A 10,477-nucleotide genomic window follows, 5' to 3' on the forward strand; every position below is an offset into this window, starting at 1 on the left:
CACATACACACAAAAAAAAAAAAGAGACACGGACAAGCCTGGACACACAGTTCAGCCCACTAATGGCCCATATTAACGACCCAAACAGCGCACCTAGAAAGAAAACAAGCCGCCTATCGAGAAAGCGGCATAAGCTATCGATCACGCTGCCAAAAAAAGCTATCAATCACGGAGGTACAATACCAGTATCAATACATGATGATGTCATCCTAATGTCATCTGAATGAGACCAAACTATATCTCATTCAGCTGAGTTCTAGGCGCTCCCTTACTTAAACTCTGACCGCGTGTGCTCGACAGCTAATGAGATGGAAAACGTCTAAATCTGTCTCCCCTCTCTCGTTCTCCCCTTGCCTCTCTATCCTGCTCATCCCAAATCTCCCACCTACCTCCATTGTTGCTTGTGATTGTCTCCAGGGGCCTCACAAGGCGGCCGGATGGAGGTAGGTGAGGAAGACTGTCGTGCTCATGACCACCACGCCGCCAGAATTGCCCTCGGCGGCGAGGTCCAACACCAAGGCTGTGGAATGTGGAATCTTGTACGTAATTGACATGCGTTTCCAATCTTGATGAAAACATCTTCTATATTCCTAATTTGGGATTCTTTACACAAGGCCCCATTACAAAGAACAAATGTTAGAAGCCAGGGAGCTTTAATTTGCGGCGGCCGGCGGCCAAGTGTCGTGGCAGTGGTCGCCCTCGTAGGTGACGACGAGCATGGCGGGGTCGTCGGTGGCGCGCTCCACGTGCTTCCGTGCCGGGCACCCCTTGACGGTGCCGCACCTATAGTAGCAGCGGGGGTGAGGGGACGCCTTGATGGTCTTCTGCCCGTACTTGCGCCACGAGTACTTGTCGCCGACGCCGGGGATGTCCGCCGCGCCCGAGGTTACTGTGGGCACGCGCGTCGTGTACTTCGCCCGGTTCTTGCGCTTCTTCGAGCAGTGGCACCGGCCACCCGCGGCGGCGGCGTCGGAGTGCGCGCAGCGCGTCTGCTGTTGGCGTTGCTTGCGTTTGGTCCCAGCCGGGAGCGGCGGCTTGCCGGAGGACACCAGCTGGCTCCAGCCCTTCGACACGCTGCCCTCGCCCCCCGCCGTCACGGACGAGAAGAAAGAAGTCGACGTCACCGAAGGCGCGGCAGCCGAGGCCGCCGCCGGCGCCTTCAAAGGCTTCGTGAAGTCCAGCGTCATGCTTTTCTGCGGCGCCAGCTGCGGCGAGACAGCCGGTGCCGGTGCCGGTGCCTGGGCCGGCATCGGAGGAGGAGCAGAGGATTCAGGAGGGGGAGTCAACGAGTCGGCGGCATCTCCAACAGGGCCGCGGCGGAAGCGGGCGTGGCCGGTGCGGTCGAGGATGTTGATGACCCGGCGGAACCTGGACACCGCCTGGTCGGCCATCTCTCCGAGGGGCGGCGTGCAGCCGGCGCCGAAGGAGAAGGAGGAGATGACGAGCTCGAGGCTGCGGAGCCCCGCGGCAGCGGCCTCCTGGAACTGCTCCTCGGCCTCGGCCGCGTGGCCATACGGGGCGTAGCCGCAACCCATGAGGTCGACGGCCATGGTCGGCGCCGGAGAAGAACGGGGAAAGGTGGGTGCGGCCTTGTGCTTTGGGTTGTGGCGTTGTGCGACTTTGAGATTTGAGGTGGAAATGGATGGACGGAGGCCGAGGGGTTTTATAAAGCGGAAAATGGGAGGAGGAGGAGGGGAGGACGACGAATAATATGAGCGTAAGTCAAAGAACTTGGTTAACCGAAACGCCATTTTTTGTTCTTTTCTGAAATAGCCCTCGCGTGCTTTAAGTTTCGTTTTCAGCCACCTTATTGTCGAGATCTGTAATTTATCTCCGCCACTTATCTTGGAGCAACTCTAGCCAATTCCTTATAAAAAATAGATGAGTATCCGGTCGAATAAAGTTTTGTGGGTGAATATACTTTTTTTTAGGCCAGGCTCATTTGTACCCGGTGAAGAGAAAATTCACAACAAACACTAAATAGTAAAAAATTGTTTTTTTATTTGCATGGAAAATAATTTGGTGCGTGAGGTCCGCTCTAAATTGTAGATCATTTGTACATATAAGTAGCTCTCAGAAAAATACAAAATAGGTCAAAATAATACATGAATAGTAAACTTTTTGACAGACCCTAAATTTGTCTTTTTTGTCAAAAGCTACTCAGATGTCCAAATAATCTGAAATTTGGAGCGCATCATACACCAAATTATCGTCCACGCAAAAAAAATCGGATTTTTTGAATTTTTCTAGTATTGTTTGTGAATTTGCTGTCCATCGCGGGTGCAACTGAGCTTAGGCACCGAATCGCCTCGTCCTTAGTGAAGTAATTTTACTCCACTAACTTTTGGTCGGACCTAGCTGATCTCGTGAGTAAGAAACAAATTTGGATAAGATGAACATAGATTCAATTTAACAAACTTCTTAATCGAAAGTCGACACACAATTTATATTATCATCCGGTGAAACATAGTTTAGTTTAAATTGTCTAAAACTTGAACTAAAACATAAACTAAAACTTAAATCTAACTGGAAGTTTAGTTGCTTTCCGACTGCGAGGGACAACCTGTTTGCCCTAGACATGCCACCGCCCATGGGGTCAGGCCATGTGTCATTGTTGTCGCTGTCGGGGAAGGTACTTTGCCACACTTCAATGTCAAGTTGTCGTCGTTGACACCTCCTCTGTCACCATCGTCCTCCTCGTCTCTTGAGAGGATGATGACGTTAGCCCCACCGGTCGGTCGTTGCTCATATAGGAGGCTCTCCACCTTCACTAGCTCGGGGTACTGGCGGCGGAGGTCGGCCATGTACGCCTTGTCGGCAGCCTCCGCTGCGAGTCATTCCCTCGCCCTCGACCCTCCCGAGCCACTTGCGCGTTTACCACCCTGGCTGGGGGTGGATCGAGCAGCAACATCTCGCCCCACTCAAAATTTCGGCAGCCGCGGACATACCAGATGTGTGGGCAGTGAGCTCAACGGTGTGGAAGGATCGGAGCCACATCCTTTTCTGGGTCTCTCGGTCTGTAATCTCTGTCACCCACGTTCCCATGCCCGCTTTCGCACACCAAGGTACCGCCTCTATGGCGGCGACGCGTGCAGGAAGGTCAGGGAAGCTGGTGAGCCTGCCGGATGGGGCCGCAACACCCCGGCGACGTCGTGAGGAGGATGCGTTAGTATTGTGCTCGTCAGATCAATGGCGGAGAGCAGAATCTGACCATGGCTAAAGTGGTGGGGTGCGGGAGTGGTGGGGGAGTCGCTGACGAGGAAGATTTGGGAGGGGGTAAGAGGCAGAGAAGGGTGCGGAGCGGTGGGGAATTTTTACTCCGAGCCGAAATGGTGGAGTACTTATACACCACCGAAACGACGAGGAGTAAAACTTATACTGTTGCGAAACGTAGTAGAAAACAAAAATATTTCGCCCTACGATTACCCAGGAACAAATATGAAGATGCATATAGGGTTTGGATCGACGATCGTTACCGACTCTGGAGGGCAGCGGAAGTAGATGAGTCAGTGTAGATCATACTTGAAGTCCCTCAAACCGTTGAAGACGATCCCGCGAACCGCCCTCGAACGATCCCTCAAACAGAAGACCGAACACACGGCCTCTTTACTTGGTTCCAAGCGTACGGCCTTCGCGATCTGGCAACACTTCACCGTCCAGAGCTAATCGTCGCCAGAGAATTAGAGGGAGGAGATTAGAACCACAGTGGGCTTCTAATTATGAGGATTAGAGGAACTAGGTCTAGCTCTGATTAGTCAACTAGGACCAATTAAAACTAGAACTAGATGAACTAGAGGAGGCTCCAAAAACTTGTTTATCAATTGTGGCCAATATCTCATGTATATATAGGTTAGAGGGAAGAGGAGAGGCAACACACAAGGAGGGAAGGACTCCCTCCTTGGTGCACCGGCTATAGGGGAAGGGGACCTTCCAGACTATAGTTCGACCTCCCCTTATGGAAAGGGGGCGCCACGTCCACTTGGGCCCTTGTGGCCCAAGTTGCCTTTCACCACTAGGCCTTTTTAAGGCCCGTTGATATTAATTAATTATAAAAGCCCTCTAACCATTACTAGAGCATATTATATATAATTTAACATCAACGGAGACATCTTTGACTTGTATATTAATTATCGGTAATACCAAGTATTGCCCAATAAATTCTGAAACCCTTCCGTTGACCCTGAAACGCTTTCGGTTCCTCTCAGAACTATTTCAAATATTAATGAAAAATTTCCACAAATAAATCCTCAATACTATCATCCTGCTAACACTCAAAGTATCATGATTACCTAAAGCTTTTGACCTCATAGATTTGGTAAATCATAAACAAGAACGAAACCCCTTTGTTCAATGACCGATAGCAGAACCGTGGACGTCCATATCTACCCTATGATTACACGAATGACATTCGAGTGAACCTTTGGTTATAATGTGATATTCCCTTTGCTTCGTGATACTTCAAAAAACTCGGTATGCATCGGTATCCTCCTGAGCCATACACATGCTTACTATACCGTTGTTCTCGTTACCAGTTTTGTTCTTCTTTCTCGTTGAAACGTCCGGGCATCCCTGTGACCTAGTCACTTGTGTCTGGACAGACGATGATGGATGTCGTCACACCGAGAGGGCCCTAAGAATATCTCTTCATCATTGGAGGAGCAAAATCCCACTCTCGAGCTATCTAGTCCCTTGTCAAACTTTTCGATGAACCGTAAGTTGTTGTTATGATCACCGTGTTATAGATGACGTTTGAGCAACCCCAAAGTCCACTGTATGATAGGAAGTGACTATGATACTCTCATGGTTCGAGGAACTAAAACACATGCTAACACTCCATGTTATAACAACCGATTTCAGACGATATTATCTCAACGTAGGGTCGAATCAATATGATCGTTCTTCTAACGTCGTACTCTCAAAGTTGTTTTAGGACTATCGTTACACTTAACGATATCCTAAGGCCCGGAAAACATGATCACCAGCAATACTTGAGCCGGTCTTAGAGGAGATTGGGAACCTATACTTTATCATTTATCATTCCACACGTGCATGTGAGTTTTCCATTGAATCACATATTCCAGTATCACAACAGTTATAGTATGAAATATAAACTCCTAATTATGAAAATAGAAATATAATAATACAATATTATTGCCTCTAGGGCATTTCCAACATATGCTCCGTTATACGGTTGAGGAGATTGGCTAGGTGTCGGTTGGAGGAGTAAAATCAGATTTTTACTCCTCTAACCGGGACCTAGCCGAACCACTAAAACACATAGAGGAGGATAACTTTTCCTTCATTGTGTATCTGGCATCTATATTTACTCCACTGCTTGGCAGCTGAGTAAAAAATCCTCACCCTCCTCTATCTCTCCTCCTCCCCAATCCATGTCGTCGGCGCCCCCTCCTTCCCAATGGTCGGATCTTGTGGCCGCCCGTCCCCACCGCCCATCCGTAGCGTGGGTCCGCGCTGTCACGAACACTTCGCGGGCGCGTCCTCAGGTCGCTACCGCCGCGATGATGCGGCCCCATCCCGCCGACCTCCATGCACCACGTCAACCATAGAGGAAGTACCTCGGGTCCGGCAGCGGGCATGCGGGGCGTGGGTGACCGAGATCACTGACCATTACACCCACAAGAAGCATTGGATCGGCTCCTTCCGCATGGCCGAGCTCGCCGCCCACGAGTACGATCGGTGGCAGGTCCGGCTGCAGGACGTCGTCGGCCGCCTCAACTTCCCGTGGGGCAAGGCGCCTGTCGAGCTCAACCCGCCGTCGCCGGAGGTAGTGATGCGGCGGTGGCTAGGGAGGACTGGGAGAAGAGGGAGCGCATTGCGGCAGAGGCCGCTGACAAGGAGACATGACGGACCTCAGCCACCAGTACCCCGAGCTAGTGGAGGCGGAGCGCGCGGACGACGAGGAGGTCATCGTCCCCTCGAGCGACGAGGTGGACGGCGGCGGCGACGACAACTTCGACGTCGAGGAATGGCGGAGGATTTTTTTTCCCCAACTGTGGTGACGATGGCACAAGGCTGAACTCCATGGGCAGTGGGATTTCGCAGGCGTAGTGGCCCGCCCTCTATAAGTCCAAGTTCATGTTTATGCTCAAACTAGACTATCTTTCAGCGGATGCTTATGTACAGTATGTGTCAAATCTCGGTTTAGAAGTTTGTTTAAATCGTACCTATCTTGAACTTATGAAGCATTTTACTCCGTTATATTTAGGAGTTCAGCTAGGTCCGATCAAAACTTAGCAGAGTAAAACTATTGCACTAAGTTTTACTTCACCGTTTTATTTCTTTATTTTTATGGGATCGGCGGGAGTTGGCCTACCCGGTTTTAGGGGATCGGCTAAAGTTGCTTTTACAGAATGTATGGTTTCTGTGGACGGAGAAGAAAATACCAGGGTATAGAACTGAAATTAGCAGACTGTTCTGGACTTCTTTGGCAGAAAGAAAAAGAAACCACCACCTAATGCAAGCACTAACTAATCGTGTAGTCGTCGTCGCGGAGAACTAGCAGGAATGGGTTGGACTTTGGGGACGCGCATAGAATACAGCGAAAATGTCATCTCGGTCTCCTCGTGTATAATATTCGGCAGGTGGTGGGGTGGAGATGCGTGATCTGACTTGCCTTCGAAGTCAGCCCTTGGAAACTGGTGGCAAGCTTCCTGTACTAGCACGCCATAGGTTGTACAGTACATATTTTATTGACAAGGAATGGTATAAACTAGCGTGATTTTCCATCACGATAGCGAGTGCGCGTCTCTCGCCGTTGACATTACGGGTCCCCGATCTCCATCAATTCAGGCCATCAGCGTCAGGTGAGGAGAGGCATGTGGTGGATCAGCGATCTGGGTGGTGCACTGAGCTCTAGCCCGTTGACAAAATGCTAGTACTGCGTATGGTGGCTCTGCTGGCCAGCTAGGTGCCAACCGGATGCCCCTTTGGCTCGAGCATTAACACCGACGAAGCCATCGATTCAGCCTTGCTGGGCCGAACTTGAGAGCACCGTGGGTTTACTACTTTGATTGGAGCTGGTCCGAACGCTCTAAGGCACCGTGGCCGGCCATTCAATTTTATCTATGTTTGTCTTGTTTTTTTATCCGCGACACTCAAAATAATATCATAAAATGTTCTAGGGGTGAAAATATTCAAATGGGACCCTAGGTCAAATATAAATATTACTCCCTCCGTTCCTAAATATATGTCTTTGTAGAGCTTCCACTATAAACCACATACGGATGTATATAGATGCATTTTAAGTGTAGATTCATTCATTTTGCTTCGTATGTAATCCACCTAGTGGAATCTCTACAAAGACTTATATTTAGGAACGGAGGGAGTACAATCGAACTAAGTTTTAAAATAAAATGATTCAAACGAACTAAGTTTTAAAATAAAATGATTCAAACGAACTAAGTTTTAAAATAAAATAATGCTTAATCATATCTTTAAACTACCAGAGGTTATTAATGTTATAAAGATTATTAAAAATAGAAAAGTAAAAACAATACCTTTTTCATGAATAAAAATTACAGCCAAATGTAGGTGATGTTTTCTAAACATCCTGATATTTTACTTGCATTCGTGTGTGTTAATATCAACTTGTTATGAGGTTTCAAAGTAATGGTCAAAGTCACTTGAAAAATCATAGCAAGTTGATATGAACTCAGAAGAATGCAAATAGGATATCAGGATGTTCAAAAAACATCACCTGCATTTTCCTATAATTTTTATTCATGAAAAATTATTGTTTATACCTTTTTTAATAATGTTTAATACATTAATAACCTCAGGCAGTTTAAATGGTACTTTTTTCCTGAATGCAAATGGCATGCACATAATGGTAATGTCATTCTAAACATTTTGATATCTTATTTGCATTTTTGTGACTTCATATTAATTTGTTATGAATCTTCAAAGTATCGGTCAAACGATCAAAGGGCACTCACACAACCTCAGAGACAAATCTAAGGGGCAAAAATGAGCAGAGCCGAAAAGTAAGGGCAAAACCCGTGGGGTGGTTCCGACTAAGGGCAAAAATGCATTTGTCCCCAAATCCAAATATCTTATGATGCAACTACTTCAAGAATGACGGCAGGCTTCTTAGCACGGCCTTGATATTGCCCTTGTAGAGAATATGAGCAGATGTTCCATCTGGAGTGCATGCAATCAACAGATCCGAGCACACTTGGCCATCTGCTTGCTCCGGAGAGTGCCATGAGCCTTTCGGTATCTGCGATATTTGGTTCTTTCAAGTAGTAAGGTCTAAACACCATGACCACCATAGTAGCAAATTTGACTACGGCGTTTGCGCATGTGCTTTCAGACATGAGAGATATTCATCCCACAAATCTAGCTATGGGCATGCCATATGCAAACATCCACAATGAAGCCTTGCACTTCTTGTAACAAGATAATCCAATTGTTCCTACGACATCCTCCTTCAAGATGAAGTAGTCATCGCAGGCCTGGACGCCATAGAGGTGATCGAGCACATTTTGTCGGCTTCGAAAGCGCCAGCGAAAATTTTCCATGAATTGGGCATCGGGGGGCAAAGTAGTGGTCCATCGGCGTCAAATATTCTTTTGCCTGTTCCGATTCAAAATTTGAAGTCTCTTAATTGATCCCTTAAAATTAAGAACATGATCCCTTTTGCCTAGCCCGCGGGGGGCAACCCATGAGCCGACGCACGCGGGCGTTGTCTGTGTCAAAACCGACGGATCTTGGGTAGGGGGTCCCGAACTGTGCGTCTAAGGATAATGGTAACAGGATGCGGGGGACATAATGTTTACCCAGGTTCGGGCCATCTCGATGGAGGTAATACCCTACTTCCTGCTGGATTGATCTTGATGATATGAGTATTACAGGAGTTGATCTACCACGAGATCGTAGAGGCTAAACCCTAGAAGCTAGCCTATGATTATGATTGTTCTTGTCCTACGGACTAAACCCTCCGGTTTATATAGACACCAGAGGGGGCTAGGGTTACACAGAGTCGGTTACAGAGAAGGAGATCTACATACCCGAATTGCCAAGCCTGCCTTCCACGCCAAGGAGAGTCCTACCCGGACACGGGACGAAGTCTTCAATCTTGTATCTTCATAGTCCAACAGTCCGACCAAAGTATATAGTCCGGCTGTCCGAGGACCCTGATGACCCACAAGTATAGGGGATCTATCGTAGTCCTTTCGATAAGTAAGAGTGTCGAAACCAACGAGGAGCAGAAGGAAATGATAAGCGGTTTTCAGTAAGGTTTTCTCTGCAAGCACTGAAATAGTAGGTGATAGATAGTTTTGTGATAAGATAAATAGTAACGAGCAAGAAGTAAATAAAGTAAATAAAGTGCAGCAAGGTGGCCCAATCCTTTATGTAGCAAAGGATAAGCCTGGACAAATTCTAATAATGAAGAAGGAGCTCCCGAGGACACATTGGGAATTATCGTCAAGCTAGTTTTCATCACGTTCATAAGATTCGCGTTCGGTACTTTGATAATTTGATCTGTGGGTGGACCGGCACTTGGGTACTGCCCTAACATGGACAAGCATCCCACTTATGATTAACCCCTATTACAAGCATCCTCAACTACAAAAAGGAGTATTAAGGTAAACCTAACCACATCATTAAACATATGGGTCCATATCAACCCCTAACGAAGTAACGCATAAACTAGGGTTTAAGCTTCTATCACTCTAGCAACCCATCATCTACTTATTACTTCCCTATGCCTTCCTCTAGGCCCAAATAATGGTGAAGTGTCATGTAGTCGACATTCACATAACACCACTAGAGGAAAGACAACATACATCTCATCAAAATATCGAACGAATACCAAATTTACATGACTACTAATAGCAAGACTTCACCCATGTCCTCAGGAACAAACGTAACTACTCACAAAGCATATTCATGTTCATAATCAGAGGAGTAATAATATGCATAAAGGATCTGAACATATGATCTTCCACCAAGTAAACCAAATAGCATCAACTACAAGGAGTAATCAACACTACTAGCAACCCACAGGTACCAATTTGTGGTTTTGATACAAGATTGGATACAAGAGATGAACTAGGGTTTTGAGAGGAGATGGTGCTGGTGAAGATGTTGATGGAGATTGACCCCCTCCCGATGAGAGGATCGTTGGTGATGATTTCCCCCTCCCGGAGGGAAGTGTCCCCGGCAGAACAGCTCCGCCAGAGCCCTAGATTGATTCCGCCAAGGTTCCGCCTCATGGCGGCGGAGTTTCGTCCCGTAAGCTTGCCCACAATTTTTTCCAGGGTAAAAGTGATGATATAGCAGAAGATGGACGCCGGAGGCCCACCAGGGGGCCCAGGAGATAGGGGGCCGCGCCTTAGGGTGGGCGCCCCCTGTCTCCTAGACAGGGTGTGGGCCCCCTGGCCTATTTCTTTCGCCCATAAATTCTTATTAATTCCAAAAGGTTGTTTCGTGGAGTCTCAGGACTTTTGGAGTT

At 47.6% G+C, this 10,477-nt stretch overlaps 1 protein-coding gene across 1 annotated transcript; it reads right to left on the minus strand.

Annotated features, from left to right (window-relative positions):
* Positions 1-135: 135 nt before the first annotated feature.
* On the minus strand, positions 136-1,658 carry LOC119307527 (probable WRKY transcription factor 17). The gene has a single exon (XM_037583605.1). It carries the CDS (start codon positions 1,548-1,550, stop codon positions 654-656), a length of 897 nt encoding a protein of 298 aa, XP_037439502.1. The 5' UTR covers positions 1,551-1,658; the 3' UTR covers positions 136-653.
* Positions 1,659-10,477: the final 8,819 nt, after the last annotated feature.

Source organism: Triticum dicoccoides, chromosome 5B (genome assembly GCF_002162155.2).
Source record: "Triticum dicoccoides isolate Atlit2015 ecotype Zavitan chromosome 5B, WEW_v2.0, whole genome shotgun sequence".
NCBI lineage: Eukaryota > Viridiplantae > Streptophyta > Magnoliopsida > Poales > Poaceae > Triticum > Triticum dicoccoides.

Coding starts and splice junctions, on each gene's coding strand:
- LOC119307527 (XM_037583605.1), bottom strand. CDS start 1,550: ATGGCCGTCGACCTCATGGGTTGCGGCTACGCCCCGTATGGCCACGCG.